Genomic DNA, 25,512 nt, shown 5'->3' on the forward strand with positions numbered 1-25,512 from the left:
TCAGTTAGTGGTTTGTACTTGCAGGCTCATTCACATCTGGTCCTGGAGTTCTGCTCCAAATGGGAATTTGTCCTCTCTTAGTTGCTTTAAATGCTTACCCAGGTTGTTCTCTTATCTCAGTAGCACTTGCAGATGTGTTTAGTGGTATTACTGTATGTTATTCCAGATGGGGGGGGGGGGGTCCTCTGAGATTTAAGCACAAGTGAAGAGGACACCTCATCTATCCGGTGTGCTAATAAAACACTGGAAAACACAAAGACATGCAGGCCAGACCTGGAAGCCTGGATAATCCTCAATGCAGACTGGGCTGTTGTTTTGACTTGTCCGTCAAAGCTCTCTCATAAACTTCAAGGTGAGGAAGCTTCTCCGGAAGGATCAATAAAGCAAACATTAGGGTCAGTTTCCCAGGCCTTGAATACGTCAAACACTGCAATGTAAAACTTATCAAAAGCAGTCAATTTTAACTTAAGATATTTTCATAACTCCCTAAATGTTCTCAACCTGTGTCTCAACTGAGTAATTACTGGATTGGTATATGTTACAATAAGGGAAAACCCAATATCCAGACTGTTGATCCTCATGGCTGTTATACTCATTAAACAGCTGGAAAAAACCACAGCTCCATGTGGGAAAATGTTTTTTATTTCCACTACTGATCTTGTTGCTAATTAGAAATGTAAAATTGTTTCCATGACACACAATCTTCAGTAAAAAGTCCTCTATATTTCAACTTCTGTTGTTCTATTAAGGCATTAAAGTCCAGTGAACCACTTGTCCACAAAAGGTGTTTTGGAAAGTTATGGAGTTTGAGTCGCCATTCAGCATGGTAAAAAATAAACCATTTGTGTCTGTTGGGCTCTCGCTTTCCAAATGGAAAAGGTATGAATCTGTCAGTCTTCAAGCAGATTCTGTAGGTCCCAGGATTAAAACAGTCTCTGGGACTTGACTGAGCCTCGAGGGACGTCTCCACCGTCAGTGGAACCACGCAGGTTTTCACAGAAGGATCTTGTAGTAGTCGTCCTTGTAGCTGTATAAGACCACCACGGCCAGCCTGCGAGAGGACAACATCTGTCAGTTATGAGATTCAGAGCAATATTAAAAACATTATGGAAGACTTCCAAATGGGACATTGCAAAATCAGGACGATGAAATTCAGCCGGGAGGTTTTTCAAGATCTTAGATTTCTCTGGCTTATGAAGTCAATCCTGTGGAAATAACAGAGGATTCAAACCCGCCGCCGGGACAATACCCAGGGTAAGACAGTCCCATAACTCAGTGGAGAAATCTTAACTTTTCTTTTAGTGCCATCCTCAGGTCAAAATTTCAATTTGTCCAACATTTTGGTTTAAAGGTGCAATATGTAAGAACTGGCCACCTGTTGAATCCATACTCCAAACAAATAGGGGGCAGCATATCACAAGAGCTACCACATACTGCTACCAACTGCTGCTGCCATTAGGTAGTTATCTCAGTTAGCCATGCAGCTAGAGGTCCAGACTGGGAGCTTGGAGCAGCTGATTGTTGTTCTTTACATCGCTAGCACGAGTTAGCATGCTAAGTTTTGTACATACCTCTGTAATGATACATGAACGTCATAACATCAAAACCGTTATTTCTTCACATTCTGCTGATAAATGTAGTTAACTTTTAAATGTTGTCAACTAAAATTCTTACATATTGCACCTTTAAATACATGCTAAAGAAATGACATTAGCTTCAGCTGCACTTTGCAAGTTTTAGCATGCTAACACACCAAACAATGACGGTAAACATGGTAAATTTGTACTTTGTATTAACGTGTGAGCGCTGTCATTGTGAGCATGTTAGCATTTAGCTCAAACTAAGTGCCTACTGTAAGTGCTAACAGAGCTGCTAGCATGGCTGTAAACTTGTTAACAAACAGGTATCATCCAAAGTAGTTTTGGATCAGGGACAGCTCAGTGACTGTGACTTAGTGAATTATGGCTCTCTGAGGGAGGTTACAGCTCTCCGACAGCTGCTCAAGAGAACAGCTTATTGTTCTTTTATATTCTGTTTACTGGGGGGGGGAATTATATCTGCCAAATAATCACTAGGATAATGACAGGGTTGGATTTGGATTCAAACTAAGATACCCCACCTATAAAATGCAATTTTGCATGTGTGGACGAGGTTTAGCAGCACTGAATGACTCACATTGCCAGATCCAATCTGCATCGTAAACATTATACAAGGAGACAGTATATCCCTCTGTATGAAATGTGTTGTGAACAGAATGGCAAGACTCGGTTCCCTTCATTCCTACCGAACAGCCGTTGAAAAGAATGGGATTGTTCACAAATGTAACATCACTACTGCGACTGGAATAATTTTACTCTGTGGTTTTGCAGCAGCCAGGTGACTGCCTGTGCCCTTTACCCCACTCATCTGGCCTCAGTTGCCCGCACCACACATTCGCTGAAAACAACTAAACAAACACATAAAAACACATGCTGAATATATTCATTGTTGCCTCTGCGACGCTCATTTATCAGCAGACTTTCCCCCCCCCTAAATAGCAAATCAAACACACAGCAGAGACAGGAAATTAAAACCAACTGCTCTGGAGAGGCGAACGGGAAGCCAGAAAGAGAAGCTTTGATTTTTTTTTTGTTACCATCTCATTCATGAAAGAGAAAATCCGCTGAATCCCTCACAGGGTTGCTCTCTATGGGCATTCACAAGCGTCACAACACTAAAAGCAAACACTGAGGGTTTAGCCTAGGCTTTGAAAAAACCCTCTGCTGGGAAAATTGGGAATAAACCACTCCATTCGAAACCACAGCGATGGATGAAGCGAACCCGCCCCCCTGTGTGCTGCAATCTCAGTGTCAATCAACTTGGGTGTTAAGAGACAGACATCAGAAGACCAAACAAGGCTAATCCTTCTCCAGATTTCACCTCAGGAAATGGGATCAGCTGAGGATTTGATGTTCTTCAAGGCAGTAGTTATCCGTCTAACAGCTCCCTTTGAAGAACTGACTGTCACTGTTACACCTGGAGTGCGTGGGCTTGCTCGGAGCTTTAGAGTGGCAGCTGCCCGTAAAAGGAAGTCTGTCTTTTTTAAGTGGTCTTTAATATATTCCACTGTTTGCTTCAGGTTTCATTTTAATAAAAAATAACAGGTCACTAGTAGGTGGAAACATGTGGGAGCAGGCAGAGTGGTGAGACCGTGGGGTCTCTGGTTCATCTTCCACAAGGACCCCTGCTGAGACAAGACGTCTACAACTGTTTGTATGGAAAATGTCCATAAAGTATCACATTCCTGCTGTTTCTCTACTGTTGAGGGGGGAAAGTTTGGACACTAAGACAATTCTGTGCATGTGAAAACTATGTTTGAAGTGGCAAGGATTAGTTTTTCCACATTCATTGAAAAAACAATTGCTTTCATTAATTCAAACACAGTATCCACATTGGATGAAAATATTGCTGCATCACCACAACTAACACTGGTGTCCAGGGAACTCCAACTAAATCTAATAATGGCATTAGCTGGTTAAACACATGAAGCTCATTTGGTGACAGATTTCTAACCATGCCTCTAGCATAGTTGAATGGATTGTATATGTCAGTTGATCGAACAATTTGGCAATGACGGAAATATCTTAAGACTTATTGGATGAATTGCCGCAATTCCTGACTTGAGCGCCCCCAGCAGGGTAATATTTTTGTTTTTTAGTGAAACGTCTCATTGGATAGATAGGATGGCCAAGTAATTTGATACATTGGTGCCCAGAGGATTTTCCCTACAAAGATTGATGACATAGCTGGCTCGGCTTGGCAAGAAACATAGCTAGATCCTCAAGAATCTGTTTTGCTTTGACAGTAACAACACAAGAAAGTCAACAGCACAGGACAAACGTGCAAAAACGCAACCAACTTACTTTTTCTTCATTTTGAAATGGTGGATCTCTTCGCAGATGGACTTCAGGTAGCGCTGCTTGGGGAGTCGAGACAGCAGAGTCTTCACGCTGCTGTTGAACTGGTCCTCGCTGTCAAACTGGAAAGAAAGAGACAGAGCAGAGGTTAAAGAATGAAAGCTAGGTGACAAAATGTTGGACATTAAACAACGCCTGGTACAGATCAGTTTTGCTGTCAAATATTGTAGAGACTGTCCAACTCAGCGTCATTTTCTTCATGTTTGTCAACAGACTTCAGAATTTAAAAGAAGGGACTATGGAGTAAAAGGGGTTTTTCCATGTGCAGCCTTGAAGTATATTTGTGCATGTCAAGTGTAGCGGGGCAGTGGAGGCACAAAGCAACACTGGGTTGACTGAGTTCTCTGGTTCCTTGTGTGACTCGGGGTAATTTGCCATATTTAAAACAGGCCTTTCCTGCACGCCTGGCTATACACTGCACACTGTGTATTGTCATGCGCTTTATATACTGAATGTGTTTTCTTTGACACATGTGCTACAGGGGCCGACTGTATAGGTGGCCCATTCATTTATGGAGTGGAGGCTTTTGCTTATATAACAGTGGTGTAGGGAGCATTTTTCAGCTTTCTTTCTTTTAGTCTTTTTTTTTTTTTTTTTAACCTCTGCGTGCAGCTGTGGTCAGGAGTTAGGAATGTGAATATTAACACCTCTGAAGCATGCGTTTTGTTAACTGCAGTATGTGTTTGTGCCATGTGTGAGTTCAAGTTAAGACTCTTAGTTAAGACGCGGAGCTGTAGGCAGGGGTGTTCCCTCACTCCACTCCTCAACAGACTGTAAGGAAGGAGACGGGATCCCCTCTTCCTGTCTAGGATATTGACCTCTACTGGCCATTCTTTCCACTTCCCCTGCCCTCTCTTCCTTCATTGGGGTGTAGCCTTTTATTAACTCTGCAATTGCTCTTGATGAAGCCAGTGTGGAACAAACCTCCAAAGACAGGAAGTTGATCAGAGTTTCCTTCTGCAGGTCCACCTGCGGGATACAAAACAAGCAGGGTTACATAAAAACACAATGGAGCCCTATCTCAGGTTGCAACAATTCACCAAATGCAGAGAACAAAGTGCACGTTTTGCTTGGATGTGTCCACTTGTGCTGCCAAACACTGTTTTCATAATCGAGCTATAAATACAAAGCGCTGGACCCGCTGCCCAATAAGTTGTGTAATTCTTTCAACACAACATAATCCATTCCGGTCGAATATCAGTAAATTACTTATAATTCCACTTTCACAACGCTCTCTGACAGCACTCTGTGTCCTTTTTTTACAGGAAGTGGCTAATAGCCACTTGAGATTATCATTAGAAAATAAGTGGTGTGTTCCAGTGTGACTGACGGACATGCAGGCCGGTGCAACAGCTTACCGGATCCAAGGTGATTATGCCTGTTATGTTTCAATAACGCTGCCTGGGTCGCTGATGCAATCCAGACCCCAACAGGGATGACAGATGTATTTGGAATATACGGCGACATGGTAAATAAGACAAGCAGGGTTGATTTACTTTAAGAATATCTGGCCATAAATCTACATCGCAACCACAAATAAATCCAATATGGCAGCCCCGAAATGACACGCTCGCTGCCTTCTGTTTAGTGTTCATTGTGTTGTAGCGGCTGGAGTGGCTTCACGGCCATGTTACCTCCAGCAGGGGATTTTAGCGTGAGGTAAATAACTATAAAAGGGCAGCTCCCACTGATGTTTGCTGTTTGAGCTATCAAAAGTGCTTTTTGCTCACCCTGTGATTTCACACATGGTTTCCAGAGATAAGGTGGGAGAGCAGAAAAAAAGGGGGGAGCTGGGGATTTGGGGTAAACAAACAAAATGACTTACTGCCAGAACCTCAATGTCACTGCTCTTGTTCTGCAAATTGCTACCGAGATTCTGTAATCTGGTTTGGATCTGAAAGAGAGAGTTGGAGAGAAAGAAGGTGAGAAGAAAGGAAGGGAAAAGGGTGGAAGAAAAATAATAACCGTTCCAACGAACAAAATGAACCAGCAGGGAAAAATCTTGACATGCAATCATTTCATAAGCAAACCAGTGGCCTAGTAGGGACACGTTTCCTGTTGGTGTGGGTGACTGGCAACAAGAACTTGCTCTAAACTAGCAATTTCATGGGTATGACTCTGAGCGTTGTGACCTGTGGGATGTCCTTATCATGATCCACGTTGTGGAATTTTAATTATCTGCAAATATTCAGTATCGTTTTGCACATTGCACACTTTGTGAGCATTACTGTTTATCCTGCATCACAGCTCTCATTTTGCGGTATCCAGGTATGGGGAACAACCTCTCTTCATGTCCAGAATAAATAAACTAAATACTAAAGTTGAATGTAATAAGACCTGAGGAAAGAGGGGAGATATCAGCCACCGTCTATTCAATTACTGCGTCCGATGTCTCAACAGATTAGCAAGCGAGTGTTCAGCATCTGCAAGCACTTGTCACAGTTCGTGCTGACCACAGCCCGCTACTTGAGGGACTGCATTCGTGCAAACCTAGCATAAATTCTCCCTCCCGATGACGCTTTTACACAAGCAGATACAGTTCTCTGCTCTCGTTATCACAATCACGTGCCTGTTTTTTTAACTGTGCAAATTTTGAGAGGAGCTCCATTTCCTGCTCTTTAGCAGTCTTTTGCCTGTTTTTTGGGGGCAGCCAATGATGCTACTGCTTCCTGTTAAAAAAACCTTAAAACTTAAAAAACCTCCCCTTTTAACCAACTGTTGTTGTGTTTCCTTCTCCTGCTACGCTCACTGTCAATTCTCAAGAGTTTTTGCCCACTTGATGAGCAGGTGCGACTAATTTTGGATGACCACATCAGAGTATCTGGCAGAACACATCATTAATTTCAGTAATGGAAAAAAGCCATTGAGAACAGGTGGGTCTGTGCAAGTGTGTGTGTGTGTGTGTGTGTGTGTGCACGTGCATCACAAACCTGAGTATCATAGCGTCGTCTGGCACTGGCAGAAACCTTTTCCGGGCTGATGACGTTCACATTAATGGTCACGTTGCCACTGCTCCCATGCTGCTCTGAAGAGCCTGGAGACAGAAAAAGGAACATTTCCACATTTTATCAATAAAAACAATCACTTTTTATCCAATTATGAAGGCTTTTTACATTTCTAATATCTCCTTAATGTCACGTTCCAGTAAGATGTTTAACTGTTACTCAGATGAATTAAAACATGTTGTTGGCTACCTGTGTGCATCCCAAAAGCAATGTGAGATTTAACACTTATTCTTCTACTGCACTTATTGTCCGTCACTCTGGGTAACACATCAGTTAAATATTCCATTTCATGATTTAACGCTTTTGCTGAACGCAGAACGTTGGAGGAATCAAAGCACAACTGTATGAAAACAGAGGTGTGACTGTTTCATGCTGCAGTGAAACTTCTGGGTTGCAAATGTACAGTTAAGTCTGTATACAGAGGCTGTCTGTAAGGAGTAAGTGGAAATCAGACTGAACTGAGCACAGTACCTGTGGTGTTGAGCAGTGATCCTTTAGGGTTCTGGGACAGGCTTTCAGAGATTTCTCTGCAGGGGCACAAGGACAAACATTATATAAGAACAGCCTCATTCAGACATCCGAGCCGCGCATAAAACCAAAATGTCTTTACCTGATGTTTCTCTCCTCAAAGAATTTGGTCCGACATTTCTGAATGATGTGGTCCACCAAGTCTGACTCGGGAATCCGCTTCTCAGACTGTCTGTCCTTCTCAAAGGATTTCACCTGAAGACAGAAAATGACTTTAACATGCGCGGCTGAAAACAACACTCTCATAATTCTCTCTTATCAAAACAGTTTGGACGGCTGCGTGACCTGCAATGCTACTCAAGGAAAAGCTGTTTTCTAAAAATGTACTGTAGTCTCAACTACTGTTAATTTCTGGACAGGATTGGAAAAAACATGCTACACAATACTTTGATGCACTGTAAAAGGTGCAATGATTAGTTGATTAAGCAATTAGTTTATCGATAGAAAACTAGTTGCCAACTGTTTGGTAAACTGTTTCACTGCATTTTTCTTTTACAATATATGTACTAAATGATTTTGAAAGTAATCAGTACATATTGATAATGAAAGTAATCGTTAGTTGCAGCCCTACTGCACTGTAAGGCTGGTTTACCTTCACATAGATCCCCTCCTTGTCTGAGACCAGGGCCATGTAGCTGATGCCGGCTAGCCTGCAGTGCTCCATCAACGTCTCCTGAGACTAATGACACGCACAATGAGAAAAGGCTGGATTACTCACACACACATAATGTGAGTGGTGGTTTAAGGGTTCAGCTCAACTGAACAATGCATTAAAAAACATTACTGTCTTATCAAAGAGTATTAATTCATGCTGGATTTCTTCTCACATGGGCTTGAGGATGGCGGCCAGTTTAGACGGAGGTGTTTACCGGACTCTGTGCTTTATTTCTGAAAACTGCTTAAAGCTTGCTGTCCTCACACAAACTCTGTTTCAGAGTTTTCTTCCATTAATTACTCAAAGAATTATGAGTCAAATTTAATAGTGTGCCAGGAATTTCATAATAAAAGCATCAAAGCTGCCCATTTAACACCGAGGTTAATGTGGTTGCTGTGGGGCATTGTTGGGATACCAGTCGGCTAAAGCTTTAAGGTTGGAAACCAGTTCTGGAGGAACAGAGGAATCATGGCCTCAAAAATTCTTCTATAGCAGCAGCCAGTCGGTTTTGTTTGGAACAAGAAGAGTGTGCACTGAGCCGGGACTCACGACCAGAACCAATGTGTATTCAGGTAATGCATTCAACCCTGACAGCGTGTATGAATGTATATGTTTGCGTAAGCCCAATTTATTCTCCAACTTCAGCCAGAGAGTTATATCTGGCTTCTGTGTGATTTCGCCCCCTCATCAAATCAGCACTTTTCTCACAACTTTCTCATTGACAGAACAAATTAAGTCAAAGGTAAGCCTTGAGGCCGATGGGCAGCTCTGGGCCATTTGCCTGAGCTGACCGCATGTGGAAGGGGTTTGCCATATTTGGCTAATAAAAGCTAAAAGAGTGGGACCGTCTCCCGAGGATGAATTAAAGCCGCACTTTCGGCCCGTTAAGAGGCCGGCATGTGAAAGGTGTTAACAAAAGTCTAGTGAGGGGGAGTGATGGGTGAGTAGGTCCGGACAAGGTGTTCTCACCATGTCGCCACCGGTCGAGGCGCCGCCTGCATACATAATCAACAAATACGCACACAGGCACTGTTGACAAATTGGACATAGTGCTGCTTGTTTTCAGCTAAACCCAACCTTTCCTAATTGCTTCTAAGAACTCAGGGGAAATGAAGGTGGCCAGTCACTTATGTCCTGTGCCAGCACGAAAGACAATGAAAACTATTTAAGCAAACACTTGTCGACTGCAGGAGTGGAAAGTTAAAACAATAGGTTATAAAGAGCAAAGGAGGAAAAAACAGGAGGAGGATTTAAATGTGGGCACAGCGATGTGCCAGGGAGGGCGTCTACACCAACACACAAACACAGGGCTGAGATCAGTTTGTCACATAAACATGAAGAATGTGACAAAGGCATGGCATCAGGAGTTTTGGACCAGAGGATAAATAACTTTGCTTTGAAGGGCCTGATCTCGGCCTGGCTTGACGAGTTTCCCAAATAATGCTCATCAAAAAACTTTATTGGAAGCTGGTCTTGCAGATGAATGACACAATTATTGAAATGACTCCATGTTGTGTTGTCCTAATAAGGCCTGTGGGCCTCTTTTAAGAACAACCACAAAGAGCAGCTCATTCTCTGGGATGTTTACTATTTCTGATGCTGTCACGATAAGCAGCCTGCTGCTGACAGATGAGGGGCTTTTTCCTCAAGAACGGAAGTCAGGCGTTGCCCTCTGTAGGAGGGATGAAGGTACTGCAGAACAGGAGGAATAGGGAGGTGGAGCTCGGGAGATCACCCACATACACAATGGCTAATTTCCATTGTCTATTCAGGGATCTAGTACGTTAGAAATGTGGTTTAGTTTACACATACAAGAACCATGAGGGCTCAGTTACATAATTATAAGGGTATGAACACGAACTCAATGAAATCCTTCTACTCAAACTACTACATGTACAATGCAGCTGTTTGTAGTCCTCTCTACAGGTTCCTGCAAAATTCTTCCTTCAGCATGTCAGGAAGCAACAATGAGGGAGTGACTTACTGAGAAGCTTCCTTTAGCTGAGATATATTTAGGCTTAGGGCATTAATGACTCTGGCTTGACTAGGTTTTGCATTTCTACTGAATTATTCCTTATAAAAATGCTGTTTAGCTGCACTTGCAGTTGCAGTGATATTTTCAATAATCATCCTTCTTTCTACACCTCAAATGAAACAGCGACCTTTGGCAGAACAAAATTCATTTTTTTAAAAAACAGGTTAAAAAAGAGAGGCCCACGAGCCTTTATGGGTAATCTGGTTCTCGTGTCATTTATAACTGCAGGCAAAGTGTATGTTTATAGTTGAAAAACATGGAGGCATGGATGTATAGCAAGACCTGCACAGGGCACTGATGCTCAGTCTTGCTTCCAAAGTGTTTCCCCCAGAGACCACAATTATAAAAGAGATCTGTAACACTGCAGGAAACAGGAAACCTCAAACTGCAATCGAGCTCAATTATGACTCTTTCTTATATGTTTTTTTAATCCAGAGGCTTTTGTAAAATTTTCCTTGAGCCAAGAAACTCGATTTTAAAATCTGTGACGTCATCACAACGTAGTGATGTAAATGATGATGCGATGCAGTGGAAATAAGCCCAGAAGTCAGTGCCAGTCAAGCAATTTTCATTGAACTGAATGGCTGCCATCTTTGGGTCCATTATCTAGTTCTTATAAAGACATCCATGATTTCAAAATGTTGGTATGATCAAGACTTCTGTTAAGACCTCAAGGATATGCACGACACATTTTGGATAACAAAAAAAAAAAAATATTCGATAACAGAATGTAAACAAAACTTTGTTTAGTATGATAAAACAGACAAACTTCAAATCAAAACTGGTTTGATATCAGGCAGAGCGCTTACCTGTGAGACATCGTAGGCAATGTCTGCAGACACGCCGGAGCTCCACAGCTTCTGGACAACATTGATGGCTCTGGACATTGAAGAATGTCCCACTGGGACCACCAGGGCATCACATGAGCTCACTGATGGCTGATACAGAGAAAAAACAGAAGTTAAAAAGGGTAAAAGATGTAGTGAGCTGCAGTATAATATATTTGGGGAGAAATGAGTCATTTCAGTGCTCTTCTCTGGCTTCAGGTTCTACAGAGCTTTCTGGGCACATCGTCTCACAATCTGAATGTGAAAAATAGAAAATGATGCACCTCCAAAAATAACTCCTCGGCGTCAAGAGTCACACTGATCATAGTTATTAACATGTTCCTAAAAGTGGCTGTGTGGCGGCCGCCTGCTGTAATAAGGCATCATTAAATATGTAGCTCTGTCTGCTGCTCCTTCATTACAATAATTAGGAATGTCAGATCCCAGTGTGTGTCTGTGTGTGTGTGTGTGTGTTTGTCTCTCTCACCGGCTCCTCCATGTTGGCCATAGCAGCACAGACTTTGTCCAGGGCCACACTGGCCCCCACGGCAGAGGGCACCGGCACTGTGGGGACTGGCCCTCGAAACTCCGGGATCTAGCAGACCAGAGAAGAAACCACATGAAGATACCACTCGGACTGCATCATATGGAATTAATGAAATGCAGACAAAAGAGCTATATCTCAGATGGAAAAAAATATGGTTTGCATACATTACGGCCACATTTTTACAATAATAGCTGCAGGTTTGTGCCATGACTTGACTAAAATCACATGTGGAATGTGGATGAGTGTCGGTAAAACCCACCAGGTGGTCGTAGCGTCCTCCAGCGGCCACGATATCCGGTACAATTCGCTTGCGCTTCCTGATGAAAGCCACAAACTGGAAGAAGATCCCATTGTGATGCTGCACCTTGTACACTAAGCCTAAGTTCACCACCACCTGTAGAGAGTACACATCTGTGTTAAAAGGGGAAAAAAACATACACATCACCCCATCTTTCAACAGAAAATCACCAGAAATCACCTGCAGTTTAACTCCCAGTTTACGCAGCAGTATTGTGAGCTCCTCCAGGTCCTTGAGGCCCTGCTTGGCCAGCTGGGTCACGGCGGTCTTCTGTTTGGTGAGTGATGTCAGCAGTGGCGCCAGGTCCAGCAGACTCCCCTTCTGTTCTATGTACTTGTACAGCGTCTGCAACTGGACGCAACAGAGAGGGGATCTCAGTGTTTACGAGAGAGAACACGACTGATTATTTTTTTACAGAAGGTTCGTGCACCCGGCGGGACACTCACACTGTTGGTTGACAGTGAAAAGTTGCAGAACTTTGCCTCCACCTCACGTTTGGTCAGCTTTTCGCTCTGGAGCAAATACAGAAATGTTAGCGCTGCTATATTTAGGAAGAATGCTATTATACGTGTTCATAACATTATATCAGCAACAAGACACGCGATGTGGAGAACATCTGTGATGCACGTGCAACCTTCACTGACCATGGCGTCACACAGAATGTTGGCGGCCTGGCTCAGTTTGTCCTCAGGGACTCCGCTGTGGAGCAGGATGGCCTTCAACAAGCTGGTGTGGTTCAGGTAAATGTTATAGTTCCTTTCCTGCAGTCACAAACACACACCCGCACACACCTTTAACCCCCTTAGCTGCAATTACAGTCAAAAGCAAGAGCACTACTGTACAATGAGCACCTTGGTAAATAATGACTGTTGTGTCCGGCTGCCCTCTCATTCTGTCTGACTCACATATTCTTAAAAGCTTTCACACAAAGAGCAGGGTGGTGGAGAGGATCAGAAACAGGATCTATGAGGGATGAACCAGAGGCCAGACTCTGAGTTGACTGGGTTCATGAAACATGCACGAGGTGTGCTGCGACTGGAGACTGACGCAGCACTGGGATGTGTGGACAGGAAATGGACTGTACTGGGAGGCAGGGAAGGAAGTGGAGAGAGCCACGCATTTCGGATTTACTATGTAAATAATAAACCCAGCGTAAATCTGTCAGGCTTACACATACTTTGGTATGTTTGGAATGTGAGTGGGAAGTAAAAAGGGAAAAAACAAAGACAGGACAAGTTGCCATCAGGCGTCCGTAGGAAAATAAAGAACAATGATGCATCAATAAACCGCTCAGGGTGAGGCAGCGCAGCACAAACTGTCAGTTCACAGGATCATTCAAAATACACGCAGTTCATGTGTATGACCTGGAGCCCCGGGAATTCCTGGACTATTTCAGAGATGGTGTAAATGGTCTCTGCGTCAGGGAGGAGGCTGTTGGTGACGGGTGTGATGATGTCGAAGGCACACTCCATAAGCTCCCTTGGGTGAGCGCGATCCAGCTTCCTGGGGCGGAACACCCGTTCAATGCTGTACCTTGAGAAAGACAAAGAGAAAATCTGAGTCACTCGTGCTTAATCTCAACATGAATGTCAGTCTTCATGTGTCAGCGGCAGCAGGCCTGCTGGTGATAAAGCTCGAACAATGAGCAAAACTGATCATGGTGATTTCAATTATTTTTATCTTTCATTGTATTTTTGTTAGATAATATTGGGTATATCCCCCTTCTAACAAAAACATCCCCACCTTAATTAGGGTTAGGGTTAATGTTAGTGTTAAGGGGTGTGTTTTAAAGGGCAACTCCACCAATTTTACACATCAAAGAGTATTTACAGGTCTTGGAGAGTACTACTACATGTGAAAAAAGTAGTATACAGCCTTTTGTTGCTCTGGAGGAAACTGCATGTAATCTGATAATTTGCCTTGAGTGATGTCACACAGTGGCTAAGTTGCGTTGTGGGTAGGCAGCAATTTTTGAAAAGCAGTCCACGGATAGCATTGCACCTGTTAACCCAACTGGACTAATTTTGGACAGTTTAAAAAAACAAAAACAAAATCAGCACATTGTTCTTCCAATGCACCTTAGCCACTGAGTGACATCAGATTACATGCAACTTCGAAAGGCTTTAATCTACTGTTTTCACATATACAGCAGTACTCCCCAAGACCTGCAAACCCACTTTAATTTGTCAAATTGGGGGAGTTACCCTTTAAGTAAAAAGAAAAACATAGCGTATGAGACAGGCTGTGTAATTTAAAAGTTTAATAAATTAGTAACATGTAAATCAACTTTATTGCTTATACCTTGTGTGTAGGAAAGTATGTAAGATTATTTTTAAAGGAGCTATTAGCCAACCAATAACCATTATCATTTCTATTATCAAAAAGTATTACTGACACAAATAAGTGTAAGTTCATGTATCTTTACCTCTTCAGATGTGTTATATTGTTGCGACCGACGAATCTTGCAAACGCCATCTACAGCAAACAGAGAGTTGAGACTTGGGGCAGTTGTATAATGATAGTGAAGTCAGTGCATACCAGGCTGTAATCAATCACAGTGTGGAAACAACCATTTAGTCCTCAGGGTTTCCTGAGGTGGCAGGATCTTACGGCGGCTGCTGATTGCAGCCTCACACTCTTTGCACTGTTTGCATGTGCTGATGCAAACAGTTGTATAATTAGTGATGGTGTGCATGTGCATGTGCATGTGTTGGGCTCACGCGAAGGTCATATGGCAGTGTAACCAGCATTCCGCTGTGGTCCATGAAGCAGGCCAGCTCGCTGCCATCATACAACTTCCTGTTTCTGGGGAGGAACAGCGGTGTCTGCAGACGCACCGCACCTGAAAACAAACATCATGTATCACTGCAACATCTGCATAAGATAATATAACCTTCACCCTGAGAGAGGTGATGCATGTGAGCAGATACTAACTGAGCATAAACAAATAAGTACAGCTGGACACCATCAGCACTGTGCACAGAAATAACACAGGCACCTGCACAGAATCTGCGCTGCCCAACAGTGAACTTATTGTTTAAACCGCCACTCACTGGAGCAGATGTTGGGGTCCCTAAAACAGGCTTACAGCAGGTCAGGAGTCCAAGTGGTTTGCAGAGGAGAGTCAACAAAGCCTCACGTTCACACGCAAACAGGCGTAGTGTACTCACCGTGCTTCTTGAAGATCCTGGTGATTGTTTCATGCACATATTGCTGCAATTTGGCACTGTTGAAGCTGAAGCTGCCCTGGAGGGAGACCAAACAAACAGACTCTGTTAGGGATCAGGAGACATCGATTAAGCACTAACAGGCCTTCTGCTGGCCACTTATACAGACCAGATGAGCGAGGTAGCACGGAGGGGTTGGTGCAGACATTCATGAGTCTGCAGTGACATCTTCAGGTAGAGGGGGGAACTACTTCTTACCATGGCTTTACACTGGATGTACTTTTATACTTTTCTAAGAATAAATGAACAAAAGCACTCATCTATGTCAGACATGTGACCTTCCCTTTGGTCCTGTGTGAAACATGTCATCATACCTTGTGAAGGTCTATGTCGTAGGTGTAATCCATGACTGGAGAGGTGTTCTGGCCGAACAGCTGGCCCACCATGGTGCGGTAGGCCTTGCCGTTGATATTGGCCATGGTGTGCTGTAGCACCTCGTGTAGCTCCGACTCCTCCATCTGTGGTGGAGGCAGCAGTTCGCTCTTCAGCAGCTCGTTGGCGGTGGGCCGCAGGGCCGGGTCGTGCTTCAACAGCCACTCTATCACTTTCCTCTGACAGACACAAAGAAGAAACACAGAGAGATGTTTTGTTGATGGACTGGGAAACATGGAGAAAAAAGGTCCGTACCAAATGCTGTGCTGCAGCGTCCTCACCTGTGTCCCTTGCTGACATGCAACAAAGTCCTCGGGGAAGCTGATGGGCTCCTGCAGCATGAAAAGAGATGAAATAAGTGACAGTTTCAAAGCCTCTACATAGATGGCTCCCAGTCTTGAACATGGACCTACCACACGTAGCTGGCCAAGCACAGAGATGCGTTCCGCTCCTGTGGTCATGGGCTTATAGGACATCTCAAACAGGATGATGCCCAGGCTAAACAGGTCAACTTTCTAAAGACAGAAGGGATGAATGAATACCAGACACTCAGAGACTCTTAAATCATATTTATATTCCAATACAAACTGAAATCTTACTTGGTTGTAGGTGGCTTTGGTGTTCCCTTGAACCTCTGGACTGACGTATAGGGCAGTGCCAACCATGCCGGTCATGTTTCCTGTAGAACAGTGATGCCAAAGCAAAACAAAGTGTTAGGGAAGAAAATGTATTTTATTTTTATTTACATTATTTACAACGTGAATGTTTTCAAACTCTCTCCACCTGTTGGGTCTGGTTTGGTCATCACTACTGAGCCACTCTCCTCCACTTCAAATACACCTGCAGCCTGAGAAAGATAAACAGTATCTCATCTCTATTGGTTCTCATCTTCATCTCTGTAGTAAGACATTTTACATTAGATGCATACCACATTAGCGGGATGGTCCGTGGCCAGGCCAAAGTCTCCGATCTTCACATGATCCTGCGAGTCAAGGAAGATGTTGACAGGCTTCAGGTCCCTGTGTATCATGCCCTAAAAGAGAGAAGGGTGGATTAAAAGACCTGAAAACATGGCTTCCATTTATGTTATTGCTATTTAAGTATGAAAGAATCCTGGCTAAAATTGAATCCTTCCTGTTTTGGGACACTATGGCAAATAGGCTTATAATCTTTAAAGGAGGGTCAAATACGTAAACACACCTGCTGGTGGATGTAAGCAAGGCCGTCCAGTATTTCCCTGAAGAGTCTCCATAAACGATTCTGGTCCCGGTGCAAGCCGTGATCTATCGTGTCCCTTAAAGTGCTTTTTTCACAGTATTCCATCTGTTAGAAGCAGAACACATGTATCAGATGCAAGGCAGAGAGACCTCTAGTGGTAAGAAAGGAGCATGGAGGTGAAGCTTACTTGTATGTACAGATAATGTGCTATGGGGGGAGGTCGTTCAGAGTCTGTGCTCTCTGTTGTGTCGATCACCGGCCTTTTGCTCTGCTCGACCTGGGTGAGGAAAAGCCGTCAGTTTGTTGCACTTGTGAAAACTGACAAAACAAGTGAATAAATGAGGGGTAAATATTTAAACCTGCGACATCTCGTCTGTGCTTTCATCGCCATTGTCAAAGATGATGTCACTCTCGCTATCTGACGGCCTGAAAGCAAAAAAGTGATGTATCAAGCGTTTTGACCTAGGAAAAGTCTTGTTGGTTAAAAAAAATAAATAAATAAACACTTACAAAAAAGAGGCACCAAAAACATCCTCCTCCTCATCATCATCATCCTCTTCATCACTTGACTGGTGTCCGCTACATTTGGCACTGGAGGATCTCTCGATGGAGGTGGACCATTCCACGGAGCTCGACAGGACCGGAGGCGGCGCATTGTCCTCCAAGTTGTCGGGGAGGCCGAGCTCGTTGAGGCGCTGCCGAGACTCTTTGCCATGAGGACGCTTGTCGGCGGCGCTCTGAGCCTCAGAGCTGTCACTGCTGGTAAGGACTCCCATCGAGGGCGTCTCATGTCGCTCGATCCAGGCGTTGTAGTAGCGGACGATGTTCTCATGGTTAAGGCGTGAGAGCAGCGTCACCTCGCCTTTGATCCGTCTGAACTGCTTACTGGCTGGGTTGACCTGGATGCGCTTCACGGCGTAGTAGCAGCCGTCTAGTTTGTTCTGAACCTGGAGGTGCAAGAGAAGGAAAGTGAAGGTGTAGACTGAAGAAATCACAGCCAGCGTCTCTCCCGTTAAAGCCAAAGCTTACCTTTATTACTGCACCAAAGGCTCCCTTTCCAAGAAGCTGGAGTTCCTCGAACTCATTGAAGTAGCGAGAAAACTGCCTCTGCACCCCGGAGATGAACGGAGCGTAGAGGATGTGACTCTGTGGGATGACGGATGATGCCAAGTCAACGGCGAGATCTGAAAGGATAGAAAAAAAACATGACCAACTATTGGACTATTGGTCTTATTAGATTAATCCTTTGTGTTAGTGTTTTTTTAATTTATTTTTTTTATGTGCACAATAGTATTTTATTATGTGCACAATAGTATGGCATCACTAATTTAGGGGTGTGTTTCACCTTCTGGGCTGGCATCCTGAGACTGTGGCAGGTTTTTAGGCGATGGAGGCTTGAGGAAGGCGTGGTCCAATAGCTGCTGGGTCGTCCAGCGTTCAGCATCATTCAGGCACAGACACCTGTGACAAACACACAGACAGTATAATAGACTGTGCAGTAATCTGTACAGGCCATGAGCTGGAACAATCTAGTCTACTGTGCTAAACCACACTGTGCTGGAGGTCTGCTGACAACACAAAGCCGGTGAATCAAACACAAGGAAAAGATCTGAATAATGTCAACAGTAAAACAATTTGCTTTGGTAGGATGACATCTCTATTACACTGAAATCTATGGAGTAACTACTTTTAAAACAGCCAATAAAGTTAGACAGATGGTCTATTAAACATCATAAAGGAACAAAGTGGCGTTTTTGCATATTGCACTATGTCTGCTTGTCATTAAAATAACATGCTGAGAATTTTAAAATGAATCTGCATGCACGCACATTTGCATTATCACATTATGATAACATGACTGACAACATTCAAATCAGCAGAAATGATTGCAGCATAGTGATATGAATGGAAATGGTTGCTAGGGAAGCCAAACCAAACAGAAATCTGAAACACTGCAGCCTCACGATACGCTACAGATTTGGAAAATGGTCGGCACTAATGTTTAGTATACAGTACACTATTTACAGTAAATGGGCTGATATATCCCTCCAAACATACTTGTGGAGGAAATCCTGGAAGTCAGCAGGCAGGCTGGCTGGTACTGTCACTGGATACTCCTTCAACTCCTTCCCCTGACTCAGAGCCAGCAGCATCAGGCCCAAGTTCCATACATCCCCTTTCTTGCCTGTTCTCGTTGGCATCACTGTATCCTCTGAGAAACGCACATGGGCCTGCTCAAAAATGTCCTCCTTGCAGATATCAGCAAATCTCTTTGATAAGCTGTAATCAGTCAATCGAACGTGACCCTCCGAGTCCACCAGCACGCTGGAGGCCCCCAGGTGTTTGTGGACCACAGAGTTGGAGTGAAGGTAGTCGAGAGCTGCCAACAGCTCGGCCGTGTAATGGCACAGTTTATCCAGAGAGATCGGGCTGTGGGAGGTTAGGCTTTGGTTTAGGTTGGTGCCGGCCACATACTCCACCAGCATGTTTACCACGAGGCAGTCCTCCTTCTCAGTGGAGCTCAGCGCCGTGTAGTGCACCAAGTTTGGGTGATCGAGCCTCAGGAGGGAGTTGAACTCATTTTCTGCCCCGTGGATCTGCACAAGAATTCAGTTTTAACTAAGCATATTGGGTTTGGCTTTGAGAGGTATTTTGTCAGATTTTCATACTTCATTCTTTTCATACTAAAAGTGAAGATCGACCGACTATCAGCCTGGCCAATTTTCAGATCAGATATCCAGCATTTTTTCGATTATAGCAATCTATGTGTTTTTTCTCAGATCGCTGATAAAAATCAGTTAAAAGTCTGCATGGGCAAAGTAACTAGTCACTAAAGTTATCAAATAAATGTAGACTAAAAAGTACAGTCCTTCTCTACTTGCCTGCTTTTTGCAGTTCTCAATCCTTCCTTTCTCCTGGCTGGTGAAGAACTTGCCCATCTTCTTGTTCCAGCGCAGCGACCACTCGTAGATCACAGCAAAGTCTCCTGAGATCGCCTCAAACCCGTAATAAACGCTTCGGCTGAGCCTCTCGCTTACACCTGTCGCAATCACAAACACAGACGCAAATATACAAATGCACAGGTTACATAGTAAGATTAACTGTTTTTTGCACCTGACTTTAACACTGCATCAAAACAGCTCTCACCTAAGCTTTTCCCTCTGTGGACGACAAGTTCACCAAAAGTGTTGCTGTGGAAGTGGAGAAGCTCCTGCGAGCGGTGGTTGTCTTCATTAAGTGTGTCGCGCCTTGGAAGACAAAAACAACTCAGATCATTATGACAGTATTTCTCTTAACAGGAGAAGCATTTATTGCCTTTGTGATGCTGGTCTGCTACACACCTGTGGCGGCAACTTGAGGTAGTCCGGCGGCGGTTACCAACTGCTTTCCTGGCTTCAGTCCATTCAGGAGGAGCTCTACAGGGGCTGGGTGGGCTCTTCCCTAGCAGGCTGGAGTCGGCAGGGACCGACTGCTCCATACTCTCAAGTCGTTCCTGTGAATAGAACACCACACTGAAGGTCACCATACTTGTTGCTGTGATATTTCCACAGGCGTTTTAACAATAAACTGTGCTGTTCTATGGAGATCAAAATAAACAGTGCACCTGTTTGGCTATCTCCTTCCTTCTCTTTTCCTCTCGTTTCTCCTCCTCTCTTCTTTGGATTTCAGCCATGATCTCTTTTTCCTGCAAGAAAGAAAAATACTTCAGTTGACATCCTGTTCAACTAGAGCTTCTGTCTGTCATTTTCCAAACTTTCAAAACACAGATGTTTAACCAGTAACAGAAATTATTGTAGACTGTGTTGCAGAATTATGCATTATTATTATTATTTTGCATTTATAGGCGTACTTAGATCAGTTGCATTACAGTGTAGAATTCCTGGTGACTTAGCTATAAATTATTCATTAGCTAATATTTTTTTTGCTTCCTATTAGTGGTAAGAGTTTAGTTTAAATTGCACAGATTGCAATTCAAGATTCTTTGTGACAAAACCCTCAGATAAAACTAATCCATCTCACCATCTCCTCCTCCTGCTTGCGCCGCTGGTCCATTCTCTGCTGCTCCTCCTGGGCTCGCTTCTCCTGCTGTCTCTGCTGGTTCTTCAGCATCTCCTCGTGGAAGGAGCGCGACGGAGGTTTGTTGTGCTTGCTCAGGAAGCCCTGGATATGGTCTGCTAGCTCGTAAATCATCACCTAGGAGGACGGGGAAGAAGGTTAAAGGTAGTCTGTGTGTACTACTCCTTTATCTGTGTGTGTATGTGTGTGTGTGTGTGTGTGTGAGTGTGTGAGTCCTCACCTCTCCACATCGTACTGCTGCCAGCTTGGTGAGCTCACTCTGAAGGTTCTGGAGGTTTTCGTTTGACAGACCTTTGGTGTTCTTCAGCTCCAGCTCCGGAGGCCTGGCGGTGCCCAGAGACTCAAGTTACAGTGATCACTAGTGAACACTTAGATGACATTTACAACTGCACAATGGATCTTTGTACTGATTGTGCCTGGATTAACATCGGGCATGACGGGCTACTGTCCTAGAATGGTAAAAGCCATGGTGGCGGGTGGACAAACATGCAGCATCTATTCAATTTGTTACCAATCATGTGAGCGCATGTGAGGGAAATCTAATAGTTTTCAGGCTGTGAGCAGATAGAAATCTCAGTAGTTGTTCAGTTGTGACTGTGCTTGTGGGTCTTGTTTGTAATTCCTTTCCAGTATAAAATCTATTCATGCATCGCAAAATTGTGCTTATTCCTATTGGAGATATTAGGTGCACAATTTGTGAAACAATTATGAGTCTTATCTCCAGAAATCCTACACAGAGAAGCTGCTTTTCTATCTTAGATTTGTAACTTGTATGATATGAGACACACTGTACGTGGTGGCACTGAAAGGAAAAGTAATATGGAAATTATCAACAAAATACTCTTAAATCTGCAAAAAAATTCATTTAAATCTGGATCAGAGCAGAGAAAAGATAAACAAGATTATTTTCAGTCAGTGCCAGCTTTTGGTGAAATTTTCCTTCCTTTCTCTGCCTTTTGTTGTCATGTTTTTCATTTGTTTTCTGGTTATAACCTAACGTAGGCTTTACTGATCAGACAACACTTCCTCTCAAGGTTTTCTTGTGTCACAAGGCAGCTCTCTTTCAAAAGACAAAACGAGGCTCTAAGGCAGAGTGGTATTTTATTTCCTGTGCTCAACCATGTGAGTGTGAAACTATTTTGAGGCTATAACTGCGGTAGAATAAAAACAAGTAAACTTGACGATGGAACTAACATCCACTGTGCCCTTGTACTGCCTCCGAGCTGCTCTTTTTATCCTTTATCCTCCTTTATCTTTGCTGCAAGGAACAAAACAGTGCAGTGCAAAATTCAAATATAATAGTATTACCTACATCTAGAGACAGTATTTAACAGTGTAATATAAAGATAAAAAAGAAAGAAGAAATAAGTACGTCGACTAAGTAAAAAAGAAAAATACAAGGAAACAAAAAAGGTTGTCAGAGGTATTTTCTTCCAGTACATCTAAAAACTAAATGTCCTGCGGTGCCACAAAGTTAGAATCCTAGATAACAAAGCTTTTTCAGCTTTCAGCATCTAAATTTTTCAAAATATCTATTTCTACTGTTTCATCTTTTACTGCAGCATCCTATTTTATGAATAAAGAATTTATGGTTTATAATATGGTTTAAAATAAACGATTGAAGTTGTTAGGAAGCATTAGATTTAAAGTGCGCAAACTAGGTTTCCAAGGGTTTTGAGATTTTCACAGTACGATACCACACCTACGAAAATATCATGGTCAAAAAATTATTATTATTAGAATGTTTATTATTATTAGAATTATTGTTGTTGTGAGGAATGAAAACACTTTATTATATTTTAACAAAATATCAAGTCCTGACAGGAAGCGTGATATATACCTGGAACATATATATTCTTTCATCGCACTAATATGGTAGAATTCAGAACCATTGATAAACAAATGTATACAATATTATAACTGTCAATTTCCAGACCATGAAACCTGCATATTGCTGCCGGGGCTAGTAAATAAGTGCACTATAACCCACTCAGTCGCTTCATAACAAAAGGTACCCTGTCACATCAGTATGTGGAGACAGCCAGTCTATCTGTTCATTGTGTGTCTGGATACCTGGCAGTGCAGTGGTAACAAATGGCCTCAGTGAATACATGGCAGAGGTCAGGGGTCAGTAGTACTCACACGTCTGGGTATGTGGGTGGGCATTTGACCTGCAGGTCCACCGTCACGTAGCATTCCTCCCCAGTGCTCAGCCCGTTGGGCCGCAGGCAGAGGTACACCTCTGGAGGCCTTTTAACCTGGAAATACACACTGCTCTTTAGTGGGGCTCATCCCTCCATTACTACAGCTAATAGTAGTCAACTTAAACCCATCAGCTCTGTTCAGGAAATGCGTTCTGCCTAGCACGTCTAGCTACCTTCCACGGGTCCTTGTTCCGCAGATCCTGGAAGTCATCTCCGAAGATAGACGCGAGGGCTTCTAGTTCATTTTCCTGCTGGACCGTTGGGTCGTCTGTCCCATCTGTTGGAGTGTGCTGACTGCTCATTCTTCTGCCTCAGCTACATGGCAGTGCTCGTGTCCTGTCACACTCGCAGCCGTCAGACGAGAAGGAGGAAGAGGGGCTCCCCGCTCAGCACTGCGCTGCTCCGCCGCGGCTCTCACCGCCGTCCCCCGCTCCTCTGACGCTTTGGAAACTCGAATTTGGCGGAGAAACGCCTCTCTGTCACTAACTACTCCGTAACAGCTAACTTATCACAGCGCCGACCATAACAACGCTGCAGCTGGCGCATGGCTGTTCCCAGCTCGGTCGCAAGTGATACGTCATCACAGTGCGTTCTCCAAAGTGGCCGCTAGAGGGCGGTAATTATCCTGAAGTGAAGTGAAGTGATGCTGGGAAAAGGCGTCTGCTGATGTCAGAGAGTGACTCAGAGCTGGAGGATGATCAAAGTATAAAAAATATTTAACATAGGAAAAAAACATTTAATATGTTAAGAGTATGTAAGTGTTATTGCAAAATACACCTATCAAATGTTAAATGACCCCTTTGAGTGACACTATACAGTGGTGGGAAGCAACTAATTACATTTACTGAAGTACATTTTTAAGTTACTTTTACTTTAATTAAGTATTTTCATTCTCTGCTAAACTATGATTATAATAATCAACAAATAAATAATGATCTATCTATCTATCTATCTCTATCTATCACCTTATCATTATATGAAATACAACTAATGCATTAATGTGTAAGTTGCATTTTACTGTTAATGTACTGTAATTTTAAGTATTTTAAATCCTGTTGTGAAATTGAATGTATAAAAAGACACTTATAAGTGCATCATATGTTTTGTATGAGAAATCTTCATTTGTAAAGTAGAACTTAATGTTGATAAATGTTGAACAATGTTTCCATTGGAACTAAGTAGAGGTATAAAGAGGCAGCGAATGGAAATACTTTAAGCGAAGCACATTTTTTACTTCAGTAATTACTTATTTTCTACCATTGAAACTTTTAAAGATAAGAAGAGCAGTGGTGGAGCAGAGAGAGTGAGTCAGAGGTCTCATGGTTACTTTATGGGGTAATGCAGTGATTTAGTGTAGTAAGAATGATGTAATACAGGCTGACATATCCTGACCTTTGTCTAAAAACACTGGATCCTACACATCCCACAGTGCTACCAATGGCATTTTTGTGACACGTCTTCATAAACCCCACCCCTCCAGTTAGGAATGCAGTCACTCTGTTACGAATTAATAGTTTTCGATCCAGAGCCAAGACTAGAGGTTGTGTTCTCGGACTTGACAAAGCTCCTCCAGAGCCACAGAAGACATTAACAACAGACTTTGTAGTGCTGCTCATGGCTAATAAACCGTCCTTGATGGAGTTCCCCCATAATATTTTATGTATTGTTTGCAAAAAATCTCTATATATTAAATTTTTATTTCAAAAGCTTCAGGATTTATCAGTGAACACTGCCTCTCATTGTTGCTGGGTAGAAAAGCCTGATCATAAATCACCCCTCTTCTAATCATGTATCAAAACAATATTAATCCAATCTATGAAGGTCTTAAGCCAATAACTATGAGATGCTTCAGCTGCATCCAGCTCCTATCTGTCCAGATAGAGAGGAAACAGCTATAAATAGGAGGCTCTGGTATCTGGTGGAGCAGGGGAATGTTCTCACATACCTCCAGCTATGATAAAAAACTCACATATTATATACTGCTCTTTAACACCGGAGTCATTCTTAACCATAACTGAAGCTTCAAATCAAAACATTTCTTTAATAATTACAAATACATGAATGAGATCCTGTGAGCTCTAACCATTTTTTTTTCTTGACATGATGTTGCATCAACAAATAATCCGTCAAATGTTTGTATAATCCCTGCACAGATGAGAGTTTGTCCTCATAAGGTGTAACGTACATGCAGGAAATATATGGAAAAGTGGGTGGCACAAATATGGAACTCCTCTCTGCAAGCTCACGTCTCGGGAGCCTCAGTGGCCGCTCAGCAGTGACTCTCCTGCTCAGCATAACCCTACAAGGAGACGGCTAGGCCAATCAGCTCTGAGCTCTGACACCAGCAGGCCACTCAGACAGCCAGATGAGATACAGAGCCCGGCTGGCGTTACCATCAGCTGTTCCACACGCCGAGGAGGCTCAGTGCGCATACCAGCAGCGTGGTTCACAGACATATACAATGCTTTCATCTCCTTAACAAGACACCGGTGACGCTGGGCTGACTGGGTCATCAGAGTGGGTCTTCTTGGTGGTTATGAGCCTAGTTACACTCCAAATGAAT

General features: G+C 43.2%; 1 protein-coding gene across 1 annotated transcript; it reads right to left on the reverse strand.

The window, feature by feature from the left end:
• Positions 1-624: 624 nt before the first annotated feature.
• On the reverse strand, positions 625-23,540 carry eif2ak4 (eukaryotic translation initiation factor 2 alpha kinase 4). The gene is made up of 39 exons (XM_084380679.1): positions 23,123-23,540; positions 22,888-23,003; positions 20,966-21,068; positions 20,689-20,862; positions 20,273-20,353; positions 20,010-20,161; positions 19,816-19,916; positions 19,551-19,708; positions 18,727-19,265; positions 18,014-18,129; positions 17,698-17,852; positions 17,179-17,615; positions 17,028-17,094; positions 16,856-16,945; positions 16,651-16,773; positions 16,379-16,483; positions 16,234-16,297; positions 16,050-16,129; positions 15,864-15,965; positions 15,732-15,782; positions 15,393-15,629; positions 15,022-15,097; positions 14,572-14,693; positions 14,277-14,326; positions 13,216-13,384; positions 12,496-12,612; positions 12,298-12,363; positions 12,032-12,202; positions 11,813-11,947; positions 11,494-11,601; positions 10,989-11,117; positions 8,082-8,168; positions 7,572-7,684; positions 7,433-7,488; positions 6,887-6,990; positions 5,782-5,850; positions 4,881-4,925; positions 3,903-4,018; positions 625-1,051 (listed from the first exon to the last, which is right to left on the reverse strand). The coding sequence occupies exons 1-39, from the start codon at positions 23,249-23,251 to the stop codon at positions 994-996; spliced, it is 4,971 nt and encodes a 1,656-aa protein (XP_084236805.1). The 5' UTR covers positions 23,252-23,540; the 3' UTR covers positions 625-993.
• Positions 23,541-25,512: the final 1,972 nt, after the last annotated feature.

The sequence above is a fragment of the Pagrus pagrus genome (genome assembly GCF_965226575.1).
Source record: "Pagrus pagrus genome assembly, chromosome: 18".
In the NCBI taxonomy this organism is placed as follows: Eukaryota; Metazoa; Chordata; class Actinopteri; order Spariformes; family Sparidae; genus Pagrus; species Pagrus pagrus.